This window comes from Grammomys surdaster, unplaced genomic scaffold (assembly GCF_004785775.1).
Source record: "Grammomys surdaster isolate TR1022 unplaced genomic scaffold, NIH_TR_1.0 125940, whole genome shotgun sequence".
In the NCBI taxonomy this organism is placed as follows: domain Eukaryota; kingdom Metazoa; phylum Chordata; class Mammalia; order Rodentia; family Muridae; genus Grammomys; species Grammomys surdaster.
Window position 1 is genome coordinate 2567918 of NW_021620762.1, and position 26064 is coordinate 2593981.

The window sequence follows — 26064 nt, forward strand, 5'->3', positions numbered from 1 at the left end:
AGCCTGGCCTGGGCCAACCAGGTGCAGTTCAGCCTGGCCTGGGCCAAGCAGGTGCAGTTCAGCCTGGTGTGTTGCAACCAGTTATGGGTCAGCGTGGCCTGGTCCAGCCTGGTGCATTTCCTAGTGGTTGGGGGCAGCCTGATGCATATTTACCTGGCTTGGTCCAACCTGGTATAGGTCAGTATGGTTTGGTTCAGCCAAGAGCTGATCAATATGCTTTTGTGCAGCCCAGTGTATCACAATATGGTTTACTCCAACCTAGTGACAGTCAGCGGAGTTTGATGCAACCTGGAGTGGGTCAAGTTGACTGGATGCAACCTGGAATGAGTCATGATTTAGGACAGCCTGGTACCGATGAGAGTGGCTTAGTCCAAGGACAACCTGGCATGGCCCGGCAGGGTGTGGCACAACCACGCATGGCCCGGCAGGGTGTGGGACAACCTGGCAAGGTTCAGCAGGGTTTGGTACAACCTGGGTTGGAACAACCTGGAGCACTTAGTGTGGCACAGCCTATAGTGGACCAGAGTGGTTTGGTGCAGCCTGGCATAGGCCAGAGTGGCTTGGTACAACCTAGAATGTACCAGTATGGTTTTGTGGAACCTTCAGAACTTCAACGTAACTTCATGCACCCCAGAGCAGTTACACCTAGGCTAGTGCATCCTGTCACAGATCAGGGTGGTCTGCCGCAGCCTGGACTAGCTCAGTCTAGGATGGTACAGCCTGTTATGGGTCAGCGTGGTCTGGTGCAGCATATCATGGATCAGAGTGGCTTAATGCAGACTGCAACTGTTCAGCCTAGGCTGGTGCAGCCTGGTACAATTCAGCATGGCCTGGTGCAGCCTATCATGACTCAGTATGGCCTGATGCAGCCAGGTGCAGTTGAATCTGGTTTGGTCCAGCCTGGCATGGATCAAGATGAGTCTCTGCAGACAGGGGAAGAAAGGCATCAATTACTGCAGCCCGGCACGGATCCGCGTCGCTCACCAAAGTCTAGGGAAGAAAAGCGTGGCTTACTGCAGCCTGGGGCAGATCAGACTGGTTTCTTGCTGCCTAGGGTGGATCAGACTGGTTTGTTGCAGCCTGGGGAAGATCAGACTGGTTTGTTGCAGCTTGGGGCAGATCAGACTGGTTTGCTACAGCCTAGGACAGCTAGGTTTGACATGATGGAGCCTGGGATGGCTGAACCTGGTGCAGTCGCTCAGGGTTTGGGTCAGCCTGGTGCATACATGCCTAGCTTGGCCTCACCTGGTACGTATCCACCTGGTTTTACTCAGCCTGGTATGTTTCCTCGTGGTATGTTCCCACCTAGTAAACTTCCACGTGGTTTCAGACAACCCACTCCTACTCAGCCTGACTTTGTAACACCGAGTATAGCGCTTCGCTTTCCGACACTGGAGGACGAATCTCAGCAACCACAGTTGCCGCCGCCGTTTTATCCGCCTCCCGAGCTACCTCCTACACAAGACCAAGCCAGGGAAGACGTACTTCCCCAAGTGGCCCGTCAGATCTCAGAGCAAAAAGTCGAGACAGTCACAGTTGAAGTTCAATGTGATCCAGAACAGGCTGGACTGGAATACCCTGAAGAAGTAGAAAAAGTTGAGGTAGAAACCCAGGTCTCTAGGGATCTAAGCAGTAAACCTGTCTCGGTCACCCAATTTCCATCGGCTGCCCAAACTGCCCCAGAACAAGTTATCATTGACTCCAGGACTCAAGACTCCTGGAGCTATCTCCAACAATTCACCTCAGTAAGTGAGACTCGTCAAGAGCAGCGGCAGGAGTCACTGGACAAGCTGGCTCCATGCTTCCCCATGGCGGTGGAGTCGTTCCGCCTGATAGGGGAGCTCATTGCCCTTTATGTAGAATTGAAGGAACAGTTGAAAGAGCTGGATGATCAACAGGCTGGCCAGACTGGCTTCGAGAAAATCCAGTACCTGATCACAACGATAGGTGAGTATCCTTTGCTGCAGACAGAAAGCAGCCTCACGCTCTCCCCTCGGGCACACGCTCTCTCCCTTGGGCACACTCCTACCCAGACCTGACTCCACAGGCAGCAGCAGCAGCCTGTGGGGGAGCCAGATGTATAGATTGCAGAGTGTGAGACCAAGTGAGCAGGATTGGGGCGGACTTGAGGGAGGCATGAAGCAGGCTTTTGGGCCTTTGTCAGGGTAGCAGGAGTGAGAGTGTACAGAGCGAGGGCATAGCATGGGGGCGGGGGAGGGGGTAGGACTGCAGAATGAAGTTCACCACTTACCCAGTCACAGCTCAGTTGTAGGCAGAGATGGCAGAGGCAGCAGGAGGCAGATAGATACCCAGCAGTCAAATACCATATGGACAGACGTCGTTCCTCCCCTCTATACCTCTTCGCTCAGTCGCCAGGGAAAACAGGATCAAGTCAACTGTTGACTTGACCTCTGGGCTCAGTTCATTATTGAGGGACTGTAAAACACAGGTCAAGGAGCCCAGTGGGAATCCTACTCCCTGATGGCAGCCTCCATATTCCATAGTTAAAAAGACCGTGCCCCAGGACCTGCCAGAGCAGCTGAAGAGCCTAAAGGCATTGAACCGAGAAGTTCGGCAGGACAAGGCAAAAGTGCGTATGGGAGGGTCAGCCTCCTCAGTTCTCAGTTAACAGTCTGGAGCCCTTTTAGGGACTCTCTAGTGATGGAGGCCATTGCAGGGGGCTACTGGGTACCCACTGCCTCATCCATGAGATAAAAGAGGGCTGAATAACCGGGCAGCTAGCTAGCTGCCTTTGAGAAGCCAACATGCAGGCCTGTCTGATGCTTGCCTTCCTCTGTGCTTGTAGCTGGAGAAGATACAAAAGCTTCTGGATACTGACATCTCTTCAGGGAAGGAAGTGAAGCCTAGCCATCTGAGCTTGCAGTTGGGCATCCTCAGGTGACACTCCTCCTCCACAGCGGGGGTCCTGTCTGGCATCATGGTTAAGGCCCAGGCAGTAGAGGCAGCCTTCTGCCTCCCCGTGTCCCGCAGTGGTCACAGTCTCTCATCTGGATTGTACTGGCTCTTCAGGTTGTTCTAGTCTTTACAAGATCTGTTAGAAGATGCCCCCCGGCCCCCCCGGCCTGCAACGTTCCTAAAATGGCAGTACCAGGACTGGGAGGAACACCAGTGTCCCTCCTTGGGATACAACCCACCACAGCACCCCTCCCCCCAAATTTGGGATCCCTAGACGGAGGCTCCTGGTGGCCTTATCATGCTGTGTGTCCCACCGCTCTTCTGAGCAAAGGATGCTGGGCAGTGGTGGAACCAGCTGGTCTTTGGACATTGCAGAGTCACGGTGTCGGACATCGAGAAGGAGCTGATGGAGCTGAGAGAGAGCCAGGATCGAGGAAAGGCCGCCATGGAGAATTCTGTCTCTGAGGCCTCGCTTTACCTGCAGGATCAGGTGAACAGTCTGTGGCCAAGGTCCAGGGCCCCTCCCAGGGTCAGGGCAGAGGGTTGGCAGCTTAGCCCTCACCAACCTGGAGACCAGCCATGGGATGCGTGCGGAGTCACTTTTCTGCTGCTGTGATAAAATACCATGGCCAAAAGTGACCTAGAGAAGATTAGTGCTTCATGGCAGGGAAGGTCTGGTGACAGGCAAAGACACGAGTGTGGCCGTCCGAGCTGGAGGCTGCGGGCCATTGCATCCCCACCTACACAATGGAACCACCAATTGTGGACCAAGTGTTCAAATGCATGGTCCTCGGAGGGCACTTCTCACCCAAAGCACTACAAAATGGCCGGAGCGATTGGCTGCTGCTCAGCTGAGTCCAAGGTCGCAAGTTCAAAGGCAAGGGCACCGGTGCAGGAGCTGAGACATAGGCTCCTCCACTGCCTGCCTCCATTGTGTATTTCCTTTAATTCATACATTGTAAAACACACCTTTAGTTCCAGCACTCGGGAGGCAGAGACATGGCTGGTCACCTCTTGTCCCTCCAAAACATGGTAGAAAATCCCCTTTTCTCCTCTGTGTCTCCTCAGCTTCCCTCTGGGGACCCAGAAGTCCTGCTTTTCTTTTCTTTCCGCCGAGCAACTGACCCCTGACATCATCTTTATTGATAGATCAAGAACCAATTGGGAAACAAGACCTTAGCATCAGCCCCACCCCTACAACAACACCTCTCTCTCTCTCTCTCTCTCTCTCTGCTCTTCAGTAGCCTCCCTTTCCTGTGCTGTTTTCCTATGAGTTGGGCATATTCTATCTCTTCTGACTCATTCTGTCAAATCTTTCTCTGATTCATCACTTTGTCTGCCCCTCAATTAGACCTCACCTTCAAACAGGGCTGCTTCCTTCTACAAACTAACCTTACCTTCATTGTTAGGGATTAAAGGTGTGTACTGAGGGCATGTCTGTATTTCAGCCAGATCAAATCACACTGTAATTCAGGGCATGTCTGCATTCTGGCTGGATCATATCTTTGGATATCCAACCATGTTGCTGGATTAAAATCCCTCTACAGGCAAGAGGAGGTTCAGAGAGTCAAAGGTCACCTGCCAGGCCAATTGTCAGCCCAAAGTGAACATCTGAGCTTGGCAGCCTTCGAGGGCCTCCTAGGACCACAGTGAACTTTTAAAGAAACCCCATGCCCCGCCCCCATCTCTTTTGCAATCTTATGTTTGTTTGTTTGCTTGCTTGCTTGTTTGTTTTTTCTTTCTGCAGTGCTGGGATGGAATCCAGGCTCTCATGCAAACACTCCATACCCAACTCTGAGTACTCTTGCATCCTGTCCAGCAGGTCCCACCTTCTCAGCACCTGAACATTCTGGCTCCTGGCTTCTTGGCCTTCTGCCTTTCTCTCATCATACTTATGCCTTCTTAGGCTGTGCTTTCTGAAATGTCCTCCTGGGCCTGATTTTCCCAGAGACCTGCTTTTTATTCTTGAAGGTTCTACTGAGATGCCTAGATTTTCTGAGGATCGTTTTAACTCGGAGAACAGTATGCCCTTTCAACCCTAGCAGCCATCTGCTGCACAGGCCTTAGCTCAGGACCCACCCTTAGTAAGCTGCTAACCGTGCGAGCTCAGAACATAAGGGAAATGTGTTGAGTGTAGACCTGTGGCTGGAAAGCAAACTCCCGGTCTAGGGCAGTCTGAGGCAGGCCACTCCCTCTGCCTGACTACTTGAGGCTAACTTTGTTCACATGTGCCTTTCCTCCTCACCTCTCCTGGCTGCACGCACCTCTCTTCTATTTCTGTCCTCTAGCGACTTGTGTCTCCCTCACACAGTCTCAAACACCTTCCCTAAGCTCTAGAAAGACTCTCTGGTAGCACTGACCACTAGGAAGGGGATGGTGTGGCGTGATCATGACCCTTTTGGAAGCAGGGCAGCATCCTTAGGTCTGTCTTGGTTGTTCTTGAGTCCAGCTGGCCACCCAGGACCAACAATCATGGCTGGTAACCAAGTAAGACCATCGGGAGGAGAGGGAAACAGGAGGGCCAGGCTGAACGGCTCTCCCTGGAAAGCACGTGGCCCCTCCAGACCCAGAGATAGACCCAGAGATATCCCTGTAGCTTCCTCCGCACCTCTCACATTCCTTTGTTGTTAGAGTTTACATCCCGGGTGAGACAGATGTGCAAGCCCACTGCTCATACCCCGTGCAGCAAGAGCCTTGCATCACCAGCGCCCTGGGAGAGTACTCCTATAGGATTTAGCTGCAGAAGCTGTGAGTAGCGGCCCAGTGGACAGGCTAGAGAAAACCTCCCTCCTCCCCACAGGGGCTTTGTTATTCATGCTGCAAAGGTACTTGAAAAACTGTGTGCTGGGTAGAGATCAACTGTGTATGGCATGCAGCACCCTCTGAGGAGGCAGTGACTGCCCATCTCACAGCAGGGGACAGGCAGAATATGCCACACGATTGGTTAGACATGACCTTAACCCACCTCCCCGCCCCCCCCCCATGCCTGTCCCGATGCAGCTGGACAAGCTCAGGACCATCATTGAGAGTATGCTGAGCAGTTCCTCCACACTGCTGTCCATGAGCATAACCCCACACAAGTCCACAGCCGGCCTAGTGCCCGGCCAGATTGACCCCGAGGCCACCTGTCCAGCCTGCAGCCTGGACGTGAGTCACCAAGTCAGCCTGCTGGTACAGCGCTACGAGCAGCTACAGGACATGGTCAGTGGCCTAGCGGCCTCCAGGCCCTCCAAGAAGGCCAAGCTGCAGAGCCAGGTGAGTCTGCCCGAATGTAGAGATAAGAGTGTATGGGAAGGGTGGGCTTAGTGGCTGGGATAGTACCGGCTGCCCAGGGGTGCCACAGTGCCTATTACAGGATGCAGGGACACAGCACAATTGCAGGACACAGTGCCCCTTGGTTGCCAGTGTTTCCAGCACTTTGTAGACGTCCCCTGGAGGGAAGGCTTGTGGCCAGGCTGGGGGTCACCACCAGCTCTTGCTCTTGGATGCAAGAATTTAGATTTGGTTCAAATTGTTGCCCACACCTCACCTCTCGGGGATCATGGGGCAGCATAGGTCATGTGAGCCTCAGTCACCTCTCTGATGACTCCAAAGGCCACTGATGCCAGTCCACCTCCAATATGTGTGTGTGTGGGGGGGGGGAACTGATGACTACACCCAGAGAAGGGACACGGTCGTCATGGATGCCTCTGAAGAAAGCCAGAAGGGGTTTGAAGTGAGCGTCCGTGTCGGGTGATGGTTTTGATTTGAACGCATATGTGTTTGTTTGCGTGTGTGCACGCACATGCATACTGCACGGCATACTTGCAGAAGTCAGAGGACAGCTTGCAGGAGTCAGCTCTTTCTTTCCACGATGAATGTCCTGGGGGTTGAAGTCAGATCATCAGGCTTAGCAACAAGTACCTTTACACGCAGAGCCATCTTCCTGGCTTCCTCTTATTTATTACGGTCGTGTGTGGTAGCCTAGATTTTCACTGGGACCTCTGATCTCAGCTTCCCGAGCTTGGGCGGGTTACAGGCGGGCACTCCACACCTGGAGTGGGCTGCGTTCTAAATTCCAAAGGCAGCCTACTATGGGACTGCTTTGTGGGTTGCCCCAGCAGCCTCCAAAAGCTCCCCTGTCGCTGCTGTAGGATGAGGAGCTACTGGGTCACGTGCAGAGCGCCATCCTGCAAGTCCAGGGCGACTGTGAGAAGCTCAACATCACCACGAGCAACCTCATCGAGGACCATCGGCAGAAGCAGAAAGACATCGAAGTGAGAAGCCGCAGGGCGCCGGGGGTGGGGAGGAGGCTCGTCTGCCCCGCCCATCCCTGCCGCCCGGCGTTGCTCTTCACTTTCTCTGTCCCGGGGGTCTCCAGGTGCTGTATCAGGGGATAGAAAGGCTGGAGAAGGAAAAGGCCGACAGAGAGCACCTGGAGATGGAGATCGACGTGGTGAGCCTCTGCGTCCTCCCCAGCCAGTGCGGGGCCATGGGGGTGGAGGAGTTGGGGTGGGGAGGGCAGAGGATGTGAAGCCAGCCGGAGACACGGGACAGACTGCTGGAGGAACGTTCCCACCCCGCGCTGGTCTCTCGCGCAGAAAGCAGACAAGAGTGCTCTGGCATCCAAAGTGAGCCGGATCCAGTTTGACGCCACCACAGAGCAGCTGAACCACATGATGCAGGAGCTGGTGGCCAAGATGAGTGGACAGGAGCAAGACTGGCAGAAACTTCTGGACAAGCTTCTGGCAGAAATGGACAGCAAGGTGAGGGTGGGAGAAGATGCAGGACGGGCGGGACCATGCTCCGCCCTGCCGCTGGGGCACTGCCACTCTCTCCAAGCATCGACTCCCCACCCCCCTCTACCTCCTGCCTGGAGCTCACCTGGTGCCCATCCCCCAGCTGGACCGCCTGGAGCTGGACCCATTGAAACAGATGCTGGAGGATCGCTGGAAATCACTGCGGCAGCAGCTCAAAGAGCGCTCTCCCCTCTACCAGGCAGACGAGGCAGCCGCCATGCGGAGGTGAGGCCCTGAAGGCAGTGGAGAACGCTGGGCGGCCCCAGATGAGCAGTGCACGGCCTATTTTGCCCAGAACTGTCAATCAGGTGGAGGGACTGTATTTTAGAGCTGAATAACTTGGCCAGATCCTTCGAATAATAGTGGAGAAAGTCAGAAAGGAGGTGCAAGGCTCTTGGGGTTAGATTGTGGTAGAACACTGGATTTCTGGGGGCAGAGAGACCTCCAAGATGACTCTTGGGAACCTGGCTAGAGAAATCCCGCACATGTCCACCAGGGGACACCAGAGGCACATACAAGATATACCCAGCTGGCTAGCTGGTCAGGAAGGCGTGCCTGCAAGAGATGGTTAGCACCAGGTCAATTCCCAGGAAGTAGGGCAAGATCTGGCACCCGTCCTGCAGGGGGGCAAGCTCTCTGGATCTCACTGGATGTGTCCCGTTCCTGACAGGCAGCTTTTGGCTCATTTCCACTGCTTGTCCTGTGACCGTCCCTTGGAGACAACTGTGACTGGACAGTGAGTGGCCACAGCTCAACCACAGCATCTGGTGGGCAGGGAGAAGGCATCGAAGCAGGGGTGTATCTCCCCGTATCTACTCATCTCGCCTCTTGTCCTGGGTCCATTTCTGTCCCTGGGCCTTCTTATGGGTCCCATACTGAATAGTGAGGGCGGTCGGTCCTGTAGAACATGGCAGTGGGCGGCTGCTGTTGCTGAGTGCTGGGATCTGTCTCACACATACCCCTCCCCTTTCTCTCTGTCCCTGTCCAGAGTCATCTCTATGACCCCCATAATTCCAAGCATGCCAGGGCACCGTTCCGTCCGGCCGTACACTGTGTTTGAACTAGAACAGATCCGACAGCAGAGCAGAAAGTATGGGACAGTGGGATCAGGTGCAGGGGAGGGGAGGGGAGGGGAAGGAGATGGGAGGGGGCAGAGATGACTCCAGAGTGCACACTGGGAGTAGCCCAGAGCATCTCTGACCAGGATCAGGATAGAGGATACTAAACTGACTTCCTCTTATGTTTTGTATTGGGGGTTTTGTTGTTGTTTTGTGTTTGTTATATTTTAAGCATTTATTTTGTTGGGGAAAGGGGCCTTTGTGTTAGGGAAAACCTTCCCCCAGCAAGTCTGGTCCCTCACGAGTCTTTTAGAGGTGCTGAGCTGCCCGGTGACCCTCAGCCCTCAGTCAAGGGCTATGGGGGCTCTAACAGTTCCCGAGGGCCAGTCCAGTTCACCCCTGCTCCTGTACGACAGGGGCCGGGAGCCAAAGCAAGTGTGAACAACACAAGGTCCAGGAGAAAGGTGTCTGTGGGGTTGTGTCTGGTCCTCGGCTGACCTCTTTCTTTATGCCCGGGTCTCACAGCCTGAAGCTGGGCAGCAGCTTCCCTCGAGGTGATCTGTCGCAGATGGAGAGGAGCGTGGGGCGCCTGCGCAGCATGCACTCCAAGATGTTGATGGATATCGAGAAGGTGCAGATCCACTTTGGGGGTTCTGTGAAGGCCAGCAGCCAGATGATACGAGAGCTGCTAAATGCCCAGTGCCTCAGCCACCCCTGCTACAAACGGTAGGAGGACAGAGTCCAGGCACACACTGGCCCCAATGACGGCCAAGCTTGACTTCTGCTTACCCAGGGTCCATTACAGGGGGGCGGGGTGGCTGGGGTTGAGGGTGGGAATGATGGTGAGAGTGTATGTGTGACTGTGCGTAAAAGTGGTGCGCACACACACACACACACACACACACACACACACACACGGTGTGTGTTGTGTGTAGCCTCAGGCTTACTTGCCTGTCTGTCCCAGGTAACACTCCTGGGTGGCTCAAGGTGACTCCCTGTGTCTGTCTACCTCTCAGGGGAGCAGATACAGCAGATTACACCTACTCAACTGTACCTCGTCGATGTGGGGGCAGCCACACCCTCACCTACCCTTACCGGCGAAACCGCCCACAGCACCTGTCTCCGCTGGAGGAGATCCAGATTGCCATGAAGGTCTGACAGGAGCCATGGCAAGGATAGCCCTGCCATACCCCCTCTGGAGAACCACCCAAAGTCCCATCAGTTGGCCCTCTGCTTTGAGGTCCCTCTTTCTCCCCTCCCTCCCTTGCTCTCCCGGGGGCTGCTAGGCAACCTCTTTACTGCTGAGTTACCTCCCCAAAGTTGCTCAGGCAGGCCTTGAACTCATGAGTCTTCAGCCTCAGCCTCCCAGAGTCGCTAGGATACACAGGTGTGGCTCTCTGCTGGGTAGCATGCCATCCTTCCACCTGATTCCCAGGCACTACACCATCACCTTCCACCACAGGCCTCAGATCTCCACAGCACCTCCTTCCATTCTACACTCAGACCAGACTCCATGCAGGGGCCTTTCAGTTTTGCTATTTACAGTCCTGGCTGGACTAGTACTAGCTATACCTCCCAGACTGGCATTGAAGTCAGTGGGAAGCCTGCCACCAGTTTCCCAAGAGCCAGGATGACAGGCATGTGCCCTCAGGCCTCGCTTCAGGGAGTGAGGCGTGGGGTGGGGGTGGGGAGTACGCGGGGAGGCAGGGCGGTTCTGAGCACTGCTCGCTCACAGTGTCTGCAGTCCAGGCCTCCCCAGAGGATACTCAGGATGTTACAATGATAACGGGCATGCGTACCCCTCTCTAGCACGATGAGGTTGATATCTTGGGCCTCGATGGACACATCTACAAGGGACGGATGGATACACGGTTGCCCAGCATCCTAGGGAAAGATGGTAAGTATCCAGACAGCCTTGAGTTCCTTCCGGGTTCTTGCTGGGGTGACAAAGGACAGTTGTCTATCTCCTGGTATGGGTGTGTCTTGGACCACTGGGCCCCAAGCACTTTCTCTTCCTAAAGCCAGGCGGTTGCTTTCTGGCAGAGAGCAGCCACCAGACCTTGCCCAGTCACCCAGCAGTGGCCCCGTCCTTTCCTGCTGGCCTTCTTACCTCCAACAGCTGAGCCTCCTCGTTGCCACCTTCAGTTCCCTGTAACAGTACAGCCACGCCCTGACGGATTTCTCAAAACTCGGCGAAGGGCGCTTATCTGATTCCAATACCAAGCAATCGGCCAGCCTCCTGAAGGCCCACCTCCAGATCACATCAGAAGTGAATGGCTGGGAGGCAGAGGCAGGCAGATTTCTGAGTTTGAGGCCAGCCTGGTCTACAGAGTGAGTTCCAGGACAGCCAGGGCTGCACAGAGAAACCCTGTCTCGAAAAACTAAAAAAAAAAAAAAAAAAAAAAAAAAAAAAAAAAAAAAAAAGTGGATGGCCGATAACTTCCCATCATGCCTTGTGCCTTCTTTACTTTCCCTTTCTTGAAACACAAATCCAAGCCAGAACTCACTCAGACCCTACACAAGGCTGACATACATTTTCAGGTCCTCAGTGAATCTGGGTGGTTGGGACGGTGGGTGGGCAGACCGATGGGCAGGTAGACATGTAGATGATTGTAGTTTCTTTCTTTCTTTCTTTCTTTTTTTTTTTTTGGTTTTTCGAGACAGGGTTTCTCTGTGTAGCCCTGGCTGTCCTGGAACTCACTCTGTAGACTAGGCTAGCCTCGAACTCTCAAACTCAGAAATCCGCCTGCCTCTACCTCCCAAGTGCTGGGATTAAAGGCATGCGCCACCACCACCCGGCATGAATGTAGTTTCTAAGGGGCATAGCCACAAACTCGGCATGTGGAGGCCCCACCTAGCTGGCTCCTCTTCTCCAAGGGTCCCCCTATAGCTCTCACTGGTGCTCATGCTCCTTACGCCCCTTCAGCCCCAGGAATGGCAAAACACAACAAGGCTAAGCTCCAGCAGCTGCAGCAACTCCAGCAGCTCCAGCAGCTCCAGCAACTCCAGCAGCTCCAGCAGCTCCAGCAGACCCAGCATGCCCGGCCCCACATGCACAGACAGCCAAACATGGGCACCATGGGCACACCACCGTCTCGGCCTCAGAGTGCACAGATGTTAGCTGACAGCAATGCAGGTAGGTTTCTTCCAGGCAGCCTGGACACCATCCCCAAGCCTTTCCTTCTGTCCTGACAGCCCTCCAGCTTTCCTCCTGCCCAGGCTAGCGACAGCAAGGGAGCTCATGAATGAGACAGGAGGGAGAATTGAGAAAACCTGGTTCCTGAATGTTTGCTGTGTGCCAGGTCTGTGAGGTGAACACTGTTGCTGTCCTACTCCGCCCAAGAGGACATGTGGACAGAGATGCACCCAGCTCTCTGGCTCCAGGCCCAAGGGCTTCCCTGCTCAAGCACAGACACTTTAAGAGCCAGGCTACAAGCCCAGGACATGAGCAACCCCTCTTCCCCCACATATCCCCCCCCACATCCATAGCCTGTAGGTATCCCTCTCTGCCTCTAGGCCTGGAAAGCCCCTAGAGTTCCAGGTCTCCCCTAACAAGCTAGATCAGATAAGGGGCTAGGGAACTCTGGGTTCCACCACACAAGGCCTATCTACGGTCCTTGCTAGAATGAGAGGCTAGGACCCACGCTACCGGGTGACTAAAACCAAGCTCTCCCCTCATTGGTCATGGGTGTGTTTGAGTGTAGGGTCAGCTCTCCCCAGAGGCAGGCTGCTTGAGAACAGCCCCACATGGCATTTTGTGAAAGTTTGCAGGAGACCCAAGGATCACAACACATCTGTATATCATCCCACCACCACCACAGCTTTGTACATTAGACCTCTGAGCTCTGTAACATGTTTCCGGTCCCACCCTGCGTTTGAAAGCTCCTGTGGCACAATGTCGTGTGCATGGTACCCACCCATGGTGCCGTACCGTCGAGGTACATCAAGGGCTTCTTGCCAGGCTGTTTAGGTAGTCTTCGTCTCTGCAACAGCCTACACTACACCTACACTGATAGGTAAAGATCAACAGTAGCCCCAGGGACAACGAAGAGAACGGGGGCACTGAGAGGTTGAACAGGGAGTGGCCAAGCTGAAATTCAAGGGTCATCACTGGTAACCAAGGAGAGCAGGCCACAAGGGCATGTTTCTGTGATTTCTACTGGGCCCTTGTTCCTTATCTCGGGCTTTCCGCTTTCTACCTAGAAATGCTTCCCATATGGAAGCCAGAGAGAGTGATGTAGAAACATTTCTGGGCTTGTATAAGCCTCTAAAAGGACAGGAAGCATCAATGAGGCAGGTTCTTCCTGCGACCTTGCAGAGGGGATTGAGGATTAAATGATCCCACCAAAGATCACGGAAGGGCCCTAAGCGTTTGCTCAGGGATGCCCATGAATGCTTTTAACTGTGTGGCCCAGCCTGACAGCCAGGCTAATGGGGTTCGCAACTTGCTTGGGCCTTGAGCAAGCTAGAGTGAACCCTAGTGAGTGTCAGGGGTGGGGGGGAGAGCAGACAGAGCAAGCTGAGCCCCTCCTGTCTTGTAGTTCCTTCAGGGCAAAAGAAAGACCGACCAGTCTCCTCTGAGGGGCGTCTTCTGCAGTCGAACATGAGTCACTCATCCATCCCCACAGACATGGCGAGTCTGCAGGCTACCCAATCGGGGCTGAATATGCACATAGACGTACCTCCTGGGGAGGGGCTGGAGGAGCCCACCCGGGGACCACGGTCCACCACGGCTCACTGAACAGAGACGCAAATAAACATTTTTAAAAAGGAGTTGGGTACCAAGGGATCTCGCTGATGCCCTGTCTCAAGAACAGGCTGTGTTGGTTGAGCAGCTCTGGGCTTCTAGGCCTCCTCATCTGACGGGCAGAATATTCCCTGGACAGCAGGTCTGGTTTATGGTTGGAGTGCTAGGACTTATGCTCCATGGAGCTGCTGAGCGGATGCACGTGCTCGGGGGGGCCGCCCGGCAGGGGGGGGCACTGGGGGCAAGAATAGCTGGGGAAGATTTCAGACCTGGTTCTGGGAGCCTAGGGACGGGGTGGGCCTGGTCAAATCAATGGTCATCTGACAGTGCTGACAGTCCCAAGAGCTGCTCTGGGACACTCTGGGATCCATGGGGTCTGTACATCAGTTCTACGTGGAGGCGAGGGGCCGCTGCCACCTGCTCCCTGGTTGCGGGCTTGAAGTAGCTCCTGTTTGGCACAGGGCTCCCGGCACAAACACACTGCCAGAAGGTTCAATCAGTCATGTCCTGCAGTCCCCTTGAATAGGGTTGCTACAAATGGCAGCTTCTGAGGCAGCCTTTGTGGAGGGTCTTGGTACACGGCTGCCTTGGCTAGGCTGGCAAGACAGACAGCAGGGCTCGAAGTCCTAGGAAGCAGATTCCAAGGTCTGTTCCCAACGGTGACTCAGCCCAGTGTGCTCACTCCACACCTCTGGTCACTTTCTGTCCAGGATTCTTTGGGTTCAGGGTCTGGGCAGTTGAGAGTTCCCAGTACCACTGCTACCTAGCTCCATCTTAAGCTAGGGCCTCCAGACAGACTTTAGGGTTCTGACCCAACTTGGGTTCCAAGAAATCCTGAATCACACGACTCAAGGCCAGCCTGAGCTATGCAGCAAGAACTTGTCTCAAAATAAAGCAGTTTCTATTCCCACCTCAGATTGAGGTGTGCGGAGTGGGAGAGGGGGCAACACCTACACCAGTTTCCATCACCCCCTCTCACATGGTAAAGCATCTGGGGCAAGATGTTCAGCTTGAGGTGTGAGAAAGGGGGCGACAAAAATCACACAGGAAAGTGCAGCAGGAAACAGCCAAGAAGCAGGTTTCTCACTGTAGGCGAAAGGCTTGGCCAGGGGTGCCCTGGGGTGGAGGCTGCCCCTAAAGAATGTTCCTCTTCCTCTTCTCAGTCTCTGGTGTTCATACTTGTGACTGGATGGAAATAACCTGAGACCTCCTGTAGGCATCCCTAGACTACTGAGCTTTCCTCTGTCTTCCACGCTGGTCCTTCCCTGGCAGGGCCGTGTCAGGTCGGCTACGGCTCCCTGGTCTACAAGTTGGCCTCACATGGAGTCACAACAAACTCCCCTCGCCCAGGACCCACTTCCCTAAGTTAGATGGGTCAGCCTCCACCATCCCATACCTGGGCACAGCTGCTCCACCCTTTTTGCAAGCTGGTACTTCTGAATGGACCCTGGCCCAGGTCCTGGCAGCCCCTGCCTGGCCGCCCACACACCTGCTAGGGACTTTCCCTTCCAACCTGGGAAAGCGCAGGTGGGCAGGAGCAGGGGTGAGTCTGGGAGGAGGCCCAGGGGTTTGGAACTAGGAAACAAAACCGAAAGGACAAACCCAGCTCCCAAGTCGGGCCATGTGTCACATACAACAGAGGGTAGTGGGGCCCACTACTCCGAGGCAGGGGTGAGGCCTGGCTGCGGCCTGAAAGTTTCATTTCACTTTGGCTCCCATCCCCCCATTCGGCTGTCTTAACTCCTCAGTGGAGGGGCAGGAAGGGTTTAGGTCCACAGGAGCCGTGTCAGGAAGGGCTCCAGGAGCAACTCTCTGCTGATGGGTCACCAACTCCAGCTGGAAGCTAAGAGGCTCTGGCTCAGAAACTGCCACCACCACCAAGGCCCCTTAAGGAATCCAGTCTTAGTGGCTTCCAGGCTGAGTTAAGAAGGTACAGAACCAGGTCAGGATCTGGCCCTGCCTTCACCATCATTTAACACACTGGCAATGCATCCTCACTAGGAAATGCCACAGCCAAATGACAATGTCCTGCCCCAGCCAGGGACCCCACTGACCTTCCCCACCAAAGCAAACAAAAGCACCACAAACCAAGAAAGTTAGAAAAGTCGTTTTTAAATTAAAATTGCACCCCAGTGCGACGATTTTAATTTGGGAACTCAATCCAAAGGCAGTATCTCCTGGGTGGCGGTCCTCTGACCGTGGACACACACACAGAACAGCAAGGGATGGGACAGTATGCACTCATCAGAGGGCAGCCAAGTCTTCAGCTCTGCACACCTAGCTGGTGATCGGGTGACAGGTTTCAGAGTCAACAAGAGGCGCCACCAGCAGAGATGACAACTGTCTACCAGTAATGGGGCAGAAAAGTCCATGATTCCGAGGACCCTTCTGGGACCACCTCCCTTGGGGGTGGGGCTTCCTAGTGGCTGGTGTGCTTCTCATGGGGCAGCACCCGCTCGCAGGATCCATCTACAAGCACCCCTTTGTTCCCCTTTGGGCAGAGAAAGAGGTGCTGACAAGGAAGGACTGTGAGCATCGCCTCTGACAGGAACACGTGTGCAGCCCCCACTCTCACAAACATCAGCTAAATTTATATTCATATATATTATAGTTATATATTAAAAAGAGGAAAAAAAACTTTCCCAAAGAGACTCTCCTGAAGAACCCAAGTGGCTCAGGATGGTTACTGTCCCCCACCACAAAACTTCTCTTATAAAATCTTCCAGTGCGATCTTGAAGAAATCCCCCCGCCCTCTTGCCTTCCCCCCTCCCGGCCCTCTTCTGTGTCCCCACAACCCTGGACTGCCCCCCGCTCCAGCCCAGTGGCGTCCAGTCTCATCTCTGGCCATCCATGGCTGTCATGGCTTTCTGAGGGGCAGCCCCCTGTGATGCTCCGGGGGGCCACGTGGGCTGTGGGCAGTGGAGATGGAAGGTGTTGGGGGAAGAGGGCGGGATCCAGGGCACCTGGTGGTTGGGTGGGGATGCGGCCCAGAAGGGGCTGAAGTTTGCAGGGGGGGAGCAGGCTACAGCTGTCATGGGGCTGCTGCCGCTCTGTAGGCCCTCAGAAGTTCGAAGCTTGGAGAACATGGCCAGCGCATCTGGGAAGTTGGGTGGTGTTGCAGGGGTGTTGCTGGGAGTACACATCTGCAGGAAGAGGAGAGAAGAGTCGGTGAGGCAGCAGGGCAGGAGCCTTTGATCCTTTAATAGGATCCAAACACTCATCTTCCCCAGAACCAGTGAAGGACAAGGAAGAGCAACAGCCAAGCGTGCTACCCAGGGCTTGGAAAGGACACCCAGCAAGGGGCAAGAGGTGTCAATGGTTAATTCCAACTCAAAGCTAGGGTGTCATCGTGAAAGGACAAGGGGCAGCCCAGGACACTGCTGCCCAGCTCGATTCCTGGCTTGGGGGAGCCAGCTGGCTTTCTCCACAATCTACCCTTAGATGTCCCCAGGGTGTTAGGCACCAGGGAGCAGGGTCTCCTCCCTGCAGCAGCCATAGAAAAACTGCACTTTCTTAGAGCTTCCATTCATTCTAGAGTTCAGCCAACAGGGCTTGGACCCTGGCCCCTCCACTCGTGATGTTCCATGTGCAGACTGGCTAGCGCAATTACTCTTTCTGTAATATAAAAGAGGAACTGATGCCCAAGGGTCACGTCACGACTAAACATGCACCCAAAGCAGGTACAAACTACAGTTTGACTCTGCGTCATTCCAGGTGTACAGGTCCACGCGCTGAGGCCTGCGCCCAGCTGCAGGCCGGGTTAAGTTCCTCCTCAGGTCTGGGCTCCCAGTACGAACATGCAGCAGCCGTGCCAGCCCCAGATGCCAGCAGCACACTCCTAGGAACAGGTGGGTCAGAGCTCAGGACCTACATGAGCTAGTTCTGACCTCAAAGCCTCTTCTCCCTCAGGAGGCCAGGGAGGCCTTTCAACTTCTCCTAATTTTAGCAGCACTGGCTCCTCCCCAAGGCACAGGCACTGGGGGCGGGGTGCTGAGCCACACAACAGGATGCTACAGCTTTATCTCTCTAGTTAAAGCAAAGCCAGAACCCGGGGCAGGGACCCCCCTCACCCTGCTCACAGGCTGTGCCAATCAGCTCTTAGGGGACTCTGACCATTGTCTGCTCCAAGGCCCTGAAGCAAAGGCCTTTGGCCTCAGGCAGGTCTGGCCCCACCCAGACACTTCCCTCCTCCCCTCATGATTCCCTGCCCACCCCCATGACTTCTCGGCAGCAGGAAACAATGAATGGGGGGTTGCGGTTGTAAGCCAGTTGCATCACAGTGGCCTGACTGACTTCCCCAGTCAACCAAGCAGGAGGCCAGGTCTCTTCTCCAGGGAACAGCCTGGAGGGCTAAAGGGGCCTGTGCCCACCTGCCTGGTGAGCTCAAACAGGTCTCTAGGCCTCTCTGCTTTGGTGAAAGCTCCTTTCCCTAAAGCCCCTCCTACAATCTCAAGTAATTCTGTGCCCCTGTCATGGCCATTTCCCCTCTCCCTACAAATGCCCTTCTTGCCCCTTCCCCTCAAAGAGTGAGGCCCCCTGTCATCTCTGTGACAGCCCTCCAAATGTGGCTGGCAATCTACAGGACAATCGCCTACCAGTTACCACCACTGTATACTGACTTGTCTTCAAATAAAGTATTTATCTGAGACAGGATGCGGCTAGATAGCCCAGGTTGGCCTGGAGTTCACAGCAATCCTGCTGCCTCAGCCTCCCAAGCGCAGGGTTCCAATGTTTTTACTTAAGTTTTCTAATTATTTTGTCTTAGAAACTGGACTGACTCTAAGAACATGGCTGGTTGGTGTTCCCTACTGTGCTGGTGAAGCACCCAGCACAAGTCCCTCATGGGTGCACTGATTATAATGTCTGAGTTACAAAACCAGCTGATTCCCCAAGGGAAGCTTCCAAGGAGAACACACACATACACAGAGACTCAAAGGCACCCCCCCCACACACACACATACATACAGAGACAGACAGACAGAGACACAGACACACACACACAAGGATTTGCAAAGGTGGAGGAGGGAGGGAACTCAGTTCAAGCTGGGGCCTGCCCTCTTCCTTGTTCCAGGCCCTTCATCATGGCTGTGCTTCTGAGTGGTCTTGTGCACAGAAGCCATTGAGCAGGGATGGAAACAGAATACTCCCAGGTCCAGGAAGCTGGAAGTCTGGATGCAGGAGAGGGGTCTCGGGCACGATAAATCCCTCCTGAGTCTCCCAAGAGCTTGTCCACAGTGGCCAGGGTCTACACCCAGCCCATTCATTCTCCCATCTTACTCCAAATGTTAAGACCTAGTTTAAATTGAGGCAGACTCCTTCCCTTCCCCTCCTTGTCTTGGTCAGAAGAAAACAGTGCTAAAAACAAGACACAGCAGAAGACCCCATGTGTAGTCTGTCCCCTGGGGAGAGCCAGGAACAAGGACACCCAAGTTAAAAAAAAAAAAAAAAGCCAAAAATGTCCAACAGCAGATCTCCTAGGGAATAATGTTTTACCATTCCTCTCCTGGGCTCTGGCCCTCCTACATGTTTGGAGCTAATAGCTAACTAGGAGTTGGAGCAGAGAAGAGATGTCCCTGGCCTCAGGAAAGCAGGGTACCCACTGGCCAGAGGGCAAAGGCTCTAGCCGGGGGCCAAGTTGGAAGAAGACAAATCCAGGCTTGAGGAACTGTTTCCTGGACTGTTTCTTAACATACTGAGATTAAAAGAAATTCTTGGCCTGATCTTAGGTATGTAAATCTGTATATCGTCCATAATTGTTATGTTCCCTCGAGGCTTTGGAAGGGTCAGCCTACCTTTGTGGGTAGAGCTGGACTTCCGGAGCCAGGGTGGATTTATCCCTTCCCTGCTTCCTGCAACACTGGGTGGGTGGGTGTGCAGCTGTGTGGCTGTGTCTGTGTATGGCTGTGTGTGCTGCATCAACACACAAATTCCTACCTCAATCGTGTGTTGTGTGTGTGTGTTTGTGTGTTTTGCATCACGACACAAATCCCTCAGTCCCCTCCCCTGAGCTCCCCAAAGGTCTGGTTATCCTCGAGCCCCTTCCCCATCCTCTGCTTCCAGAATCCCAACATCCTGCTGGGAGCCGTCTTTCCTTCCTTCCACCCCCACCTCCCCAACACCAGGGCCCGTACGCCCAGGGCACAGCGCCCGGCGCAGGGCCTCAGGCCCCAATCCAGGAGCCTGGAGGCGGGTCCCAAAGTTGGGCGAGCCAGCGCCGGCCTGGGAGCGCTCTTTCCTGGAAGACATTTTGGCTCTTTGTTTACATTCGCGGCGCGCCGCTCCCCGGCAACATGGCTGTCACCGGCGCGGCTGACAGCGACCCCGCCGCACCGAGCGCCCCCTCCGCGGCACTGGAGGACACTTACCATCTGCGGGTGGTGGTGGCTGTTGGGAATGTTGCTTTCTTGAAAGAACGTGCTTAGGGCGGTCTGCGGACAAACACGGAACGCAGCGGCGTGAGCGAGGCCTGGCCTCCCCGGCCTCCCCGGCGCGGCCCACGCGCCTCCCCCACGCGCCCCCCGGCTCCCACGCGCGCTCCCGGCCCCGGCCCGGTGCACACCTCGAACTGCCAGTGCGCCGCTTGCAGCAGCTGCTGCGCCTGGTCGGCCGCGCAGCCCGCGGCCAGCACGAACTGGTTGATCATGACCTGGTGCCGCAGCTCGTCCGTGTTCACCGACATGGCGCTGGGCAGCCGCCCCAGGCTCGCGCTCACAGCTCCGCCGCCGCCGCCGCCCGGCGAATGTTGTGGTTCGGCTCGCGCGGCCGCGCCGACGCCGCAAACAACAGCGCGGGGCGGAGCCGCCGGGCCCAACGTTCGGGGGCCGCGAGCCGACGCCGCTGATTGGCCCACGCGCAGCCCGGCCAGCCGGCGGCTCCCACACGGACGTTCGATTCGAATCCTGCGGCGGGCCTGGCCGCTCTGTTTCTCTTCTCGCCTGGCCGCGCCCATTGGCGGAGTCGGCGCCGCGGGGGCGCCCCGGCATTGGCCAGCCTCCGTGTTTTGGCACCTCCGGGTTGGTGGTTGGCTGGGACCGGCGTCGGGAGGCGGGGCCTGACGCGCTGATTGGCCTACCGTAGGCCGGTTTGAACTCAACTCGAAAACCCTGAGTGCTCTCTGATTGGTGGAGGTCGCCAGTGTTTGCTGTTGTAGGCGTGGGGGTGGTGCTGGCCAAGTTCATTCATTACTTCATTGAAACTGAACATGCTCAGCTGGAAAAGCAAGACGGTGTGGCTTTGACTCATTTCCTCTGAAAGATGTGGTCATCTCGAGAAACAGAACGATCAAAATAGAAAACACACAGAACCTTCGCAGCTACTCGACTCTCAGGAGTATTTAAACTTTAAATAGCTTCTAAACAGTCTCACTTTAAAAAAAGAAAACTTTTCAAACACGCAGAGTCAGATCCTGGGTTCAATTCTTAACGCCAAAAAAGGAAATACAAAACCAAACCAAAACAAACAAACAACAACAAAAGAACCAGACATAGTGATGCATGGTTTTAATTTCAGGGCTCAGTAGGAGGTAGAGAAGTTCGGATAGCTCTGAGTTCGAGACAAGCCTTGCCTACATAATGAGTTAGTTCCAGGACATCCAGGGTTACATAAAGAAACTCTGTCTCCAAAAAGCCAGACACACACACACACACACACACACACACACACACTCACATGGGGGAGAGGAGAACAGCCAGTGCCAGGGCACGCTTTGCATAATTCAGTCTCGGGCTTTAAAAATCTTGTGCTTAAAGAAAAATGTATCTGGTTTCAGCATGAAGACATTTTCTTTGTCATTATTCCCTGATCAACATGAAACTTACATTCTTGGTTATTAAAGTGATCTGATCTAAAGATGACAAGGTACACAAGATGATGAACTTCGCTGGTAGGAAAATATCACACATTGTAAATAAGAGCCTCACACAAGCCGGGCGGTGGTGGCTCACGCCTTTAATCCCAGCACTTGGGAGCAGAGGCAGGCAGATTTCTGAGTTCGAGGCTAGCCTGGTCTACAGAGTGAGTTCCAGGATGGACAGCCAGGGCTACACAGAGAAACCCTGTCTTGAAGAAACAAAAAACAAAACCTTACGAGGGATGTGCAGACCAGAAGGACAATAAGAAGGAAGCAAGCCCTGTTTCTATTTATTAACCGGTGGAGTCAGGTGCATTGAGAGTCGGTTCCCTTTCCACAGTGTGGGTCTGCAAAACCACACTCGGATTGACAGGCTTGGCAGCAAGCAAGCGCCTTTTCTCACCGAACTACGTAGTCAGCCCTATTTTTATTTTACCTAAAAGGACTAAATTTTCCATTTAAGAGAACGTGCCCATTTTTGAAAAGTATATAGGTGCGAATAAGGTTACAACCGATGTTTGCATACCAATGAAAACGTGGCTGGTCCGCAGCTTGCCTAGCCTACCGGAAGCCCTGGCTGGCTCCCCAGCTCGACAAGAAGATAACAAAAAGCTTTGGGCGCTAGGATGAGTTAATCTTGTTTCTTTTGTCTTCTGTTTTGTTTGTTTGTTTTGAAGGAGCAGAATTACTGTAATTATCTTTGGATACCCCAAAATGCCCACTGGGGCGGGCTGAGGCTTGTGTGGCTGGGAAGTCAAGTTTAGTTATCTCTCCAAAGCCATGTCTCAGGGTCCCCTAAAGTTACCAAAATCTGTTGACACTCCTTTTATGTAGCATAGCATAACATAACATAGCATAGCGTTTGTACGTAACCCCTACACAGCCGCTCGTATATTGGAAACAATCTCTAGAATACCTTATAATACCTAATAGAATGTAAGCACTAATAATTGAACTGCATTGTTCAAGAAATAAGGAGAGGGGGGAAGGCTGTGCATGTTTAAAAAAAAAAAGAAAAAAGTCTGTACAGGCACAATTTCCTGTCCTAATATTGTTTTATCACAGGTTGCTTGAATTCGGAGCTGTGGTCGTGTAGGCTAGGCGGCCCCATACAGCTGCCAGACCTTTTCCCACTCCTCCAAGGTAATTGCAAGGTGAAAGTCCGACGGCACAGCCAGCAGCCTGCGTTTCCAGGGATCTCAGGCCATGAGCTGCCCTAGAACAAGGAAGCACTGTCATTTTGGGCTACAGGTTTTCACAAGTACATACAGGTGTCCAGCGTGCCAGGGCGGTGAGTACAAGGTATACTCTGGGCACAGACATTTTAAGAGAACGTGCCTAGAGCCTCCAGGTCTTCATTAAAAAGTTCCCACGCCCACTATCATGGCAGTACATGAAGTCCTGTAATTCCCAGCATTTGGAAGGCTGAGGCAGGAGAATCAGGAGTTGGAGGCTAGCCTGGGCTATGTAGAGAATTATCCAGCTCTCAAGGAAGATAAAAGGTGAAGAATCTGTTGTTTCCTGGACATTAAGGCAACTAATCCCTAAGATTCAGCTAATGTTTACCGGGTGCAGGACACAGGTGTGGACTGCTGGGACAAGCAGGCAAGCCTCCTAAGCCTGAGGGGCTGGAGCTCAGGTGATCTTCTGTGGGCGAAGGTCATCCCAAGAGGAGGCAGGAAGAGCTCCGGAAATATGCGTGTGATCTGTGGTCCCGACAGGTGGAAGGCCTTAATCAATACTTAGGCTTCTGAGAATCTGGTTGAAGATGAATGACGGAACGGAAGGAGTGCCTGGCTCCCGGGCTCCCGGGGCTCCGGGGTGCTCAGGAGGGTGCTGGGAAGAATGGATGAGGTCATGTTTGCTGAGGACTTTGAGCTGTGGAGATGAAAGCGAATCAAGTGCAAGGTATTATTAACTGAAGGTGTTATTATCTTAATCTGAGAGGACAATACAAGGCCAGTGAAACACTGCAATAAAAACATGCCATTAATAACAAATGAAACACAGTGGTAACCTCAGAGAGAACAAAATCCTTGTTGCGTCGATGGTTGGGGCACAGAGGAATGATAACAGCAGCAAAGAGAAACAACCCTGTGTTGTGCGAGCACAACAAGGTCTGAGAGAGTGACACCGTAGGCGGGTAGTGGCCCTGCGCTAAGCACTTCCCTGGAGCCAGGCACCTCTTATTTTTGTCTGCAGGCCATCCGGGAGGCGGCTAAGGGACCTGGCAGGAAAGAATTCTGCCCAGAACCATGAAGTAGCAAGCGGTGTCACACCCTGCTACATCCATTACTGTGAGTGATCTCCTCAGTGGGGCTCAGAGGGGGCCTCTTCTAAGCAAGTGTTTTCAGAGGCTCTGTGACATCCTCTAGGGAGGCAGTGAGGGTCTGGAAGGGCAGAAGGGTAGGAGCCAGCACCCCAACATTTACCGCATCCACTGCATCCTCAATCTCCAAGCTAAGCCTTTTTGCTTCCACTTCTTTTTGTTTGTTTGTTCGTTGGTTTTTATTATTATTTTACTTTTGGTGTTTTTTTGTTTTGTTTTTTGTTTATTTTGAGACAGGGTCTCCTGTAGCCAGCCTGGCTTTGACATCTCTAAGTAACCAAGACTGACCTTGAACACCTGATCCAGGTGCTGGACTTAGAATCCCACGCCAGCACTGCAGGTTCTTCCTCCTTTCTATGCCCCAGACCCAAGCATCTCTACAAAACTGAGAGAAAGGGAATTTGAGAGTGGCAGGTTCCTGATAAGCCTATGGCTGGGAGAGCGCTCAGAGCCACTGAACTCCTGTACTATATCGATGAACAAGAGTGAACAAGAGCGAGGTTGCATGTATACAGAGATTCCTTCATCCCCGACCTTTCTCTGCCTGCCTGCTTTCCCCTAAAGGTTGCATGCATACAGAGATTCCTTCATCCCTGACCTTCCTCTGCCTGCCTGCTTTCCCCTAATACCTCCCATAAAAAAAAAAAAGATTGCTGGTGGGTTGTTTTTTTTTTTTGGCCAGGTCTTCCTCTGTATTCCTCTGTAGCCCTGCTTGGCCCCAAAACTTCCTGACGTCAAGGCAGAGCTGAGATTTGACTCTACACAGTACTGTCTTCAACCAGAGACTCATTTGCTGGTTTGCTGTGGGCACACAAGTTCTCCATCTGTAGCCCAGGCTGGCAAAAAAAAAAAAAAAAAAAAAAAAAAAAAAAAAAAAAAAAAAAAAAACCACAGGAACCTCTTGTTTCATCCTCTCAAGTTCTCACAAGTGTGCATATTTATTATTTACTTGTTTATTTATTTATTTGAGACAAGGTCTCTCTACCTAGCCCTGGCTGTTCTAGAACTTATTATGTAGACAGGTGTGCATACTCTTCAAATAGCACATTGTACTTTCAAGTCTAGCCGGCCCACTGGAATCTCCTTAGAATCTAGGGCCTAGATAGTGCTGACAAGATAGGAAACACCTTTCATCTGTGTTTTTGAGACAGAAAAGCCAAGGCTGATTCCCCCACAGATGAGTCCACGCTGGTTTATACCAGATTATGTTTTCCACAAACTGTCACATGCCTCACAAAGGACAAAGGCCAGACCACTCCCGGCATAGTTAAAGACACTCCCCCAAAGCAGCACGTTGGTCTGGACACTCTGTGCTGTACCTGGCAGGCAGAAGATAAGGTAACCCCACCTTTGGTTGCTAGGTGTGTCTTAGCAATCTACGGGGGCAGAAAGACAAAGGGAGGATTGAAGAACAGCCTCTGGAGCAGTCTCCTCCTCCTTGGGTAGGTGGGTATGCTTACTTCCTCCTCAGATGAACAATCTCCTTGGAAAAGGAAAGGAGAGGTCAAGAGCTAGCCATTCCGGCTCCCCAGTGATCCTACAGAGAACAGACTGCAGACTGACCCCACTACTAGCTCCTTAGTGGAATCTCCTTATTTAATAGAGAAATATATACTAAAAACAAAAGACCCAAAGCCTGTGTATCACACACACACACCAAACAGTCATCCTTGTACTTTTGGACTGAACACACTTTAAGAAGTCCACAATCAATACCTTTGCAGCCCCTGCCCTGGCCTGTAATGGTGCTTGCCACATGTAAACCCTGGTTTCTTCAACAGTCTTGACACTCAAATTCCCCTCAATCATTCTCCAGCTTTCTCATGATCCGATCCGTGACCCCATCTGCCTATGCCATCGTGAGCCTCAGTTCCTGGCTCATAGCTACCCCTCGTGGGTGATCTTAGTGGTAGCCCCTGGAGCATGTGAGAAGTCTTCTGAGAGAGCTGGCTTTTCCTCTTCTTCATGTCTCCATGAGGCAATTCTCAAACTAGCAGTTACAGCTCATGAGGAAATAGTCTGAGGAGGAGGCTCGTTAGAGCGTAAAGAACTGGAACTGGGAGGATTGAGGTAAATAAAGGATCTGGGTTGTGAGACGGGACAGCACAAACAGAAGCAAGGCCAAAGGAAGACCTGTTTAGGTGCTGAACATGGTAGAGCACACCTGTAATCCCAGTACTCAAGAGCCTGAGGCAGGAGGCTCACTGTGAATTTAGAGGTTAGCCAAGGATACATTGTTAGCATTCTGTCTAAACTCCACCTCCACAGTTAACTGGCGACACCCAGGTATGCTCTTCCCCACAGTTACCTGTAGCTTCTCTCTGCCCCCTCTCCCTTTCCCTTCCCCCTCTCTTTACATGGTCATGGCTGGCCTCTACCTCTCTGC

The 26064-nt window shown here is 53.4% G+C and overlaps 2 protein-coding genes across 2 annotated transcripts; one reads left to right on the forward strand and one right to left on the reverse strand.

Annotated features, from left to right (window-relative positions):
* The first annotated feature begins 2616 nt into the window (after positions 1–2616).
* On the forward strand, positions 2617–13523 carry Qrich2 (glutamine rich 2). The gene is made up of 14 exons (XM_028752935.1): positions 2617–2898; positions 3292–3406; positions 5917–6171; positions 7050–7172; positions 7277–7351; positions 7497–7661; positions 7798–7919; positions 8365–8430; positions 8683–8784; positions 9278–9478; positions 9769–9904; positions 10562–10649; positions 11679–11888; positions 13294–13523. The coding sequence occupies exons 2-14, from the start codon at positions 3323–3325 to the stop codon at positions 13491–13493; spliced, it is 1827 nt and encodes a 608-aa protein (XP_028608768.1). The 5' UTR covers positions 2617–2898; positions 3292–3322; the 3' UTR covers positions 13494–13523.
* Positions 13524–15590: 2067 nt separating this feature from the next.
* On the reverse strand, positions 15591–20394 carry Ubald2 (UBA like domain containing 2). Its single transcript, XM_028752859.1, has 3 exons — positions 20060–20394; positions 19866–19928; positions 15591–16643 (listed from the first exon to the last, which is right to left on the reverse strand). Exons 1-3 carry the CDS (start codon positions 20177–20179, stop codon positions 16335–16337), a joined length of 492 nt encoding a protein of 163 aa, XP_028608692.1. The 5' UTR covers positions 20180–20394; the 3' UTR covers positions 15591–16334.
* Positions 20395–26064: the final 5670 nt, after the last annotated feature.

Excerpts from the sequence above, each read along its gene's own strand:
- Qrich2 (XM_028752935.1), top strand. The coding sequence starts at position 3,323 with ATGGAGCTGAGAGAGAGCCAGGATCGAGGAAAGGCCGCCATGGAGAAT. Across the intron at positions 9,479-9,768 it reads AGCCACCCCTGCTACAAACG|GGGAGCAGATACAGCAGATT; the intron begins GTAGGAGGACAG and ends TCTACCTCTCAG. Across the intron at positions 11,889-13,293 it reads GTTAGCTGACAGCAATGCAG|TTCCTTCAGGGCAAAAGAAA; the intron begins GTAGGTTTCTTC and ends CCTGTCTTGTAG.
- Ubald2 (XM_028752859.1), bottom strand. The coding sequence starts at position 20,179 with ATGTCGGTGAACACGGACGAGCTGCGGCACCAGGTCATGATCAACCAG. Across the intron at positions 19,929-20,059 it reads CGGCGCACTGGCAGTTCGAG|ACCGCCCTAAGCACGTTCTT; the intron begins GTGTGCACCGGG and ends GTTTGTCCGCAG. Across the intron at positions 16,644-19,865 it reads GCCACCACCACCCGCAGATG|ATGTGTACTCCCAGCAACAC; the intron begins GTAAGTGTCCTC and ends CTCTTCCTGCAG.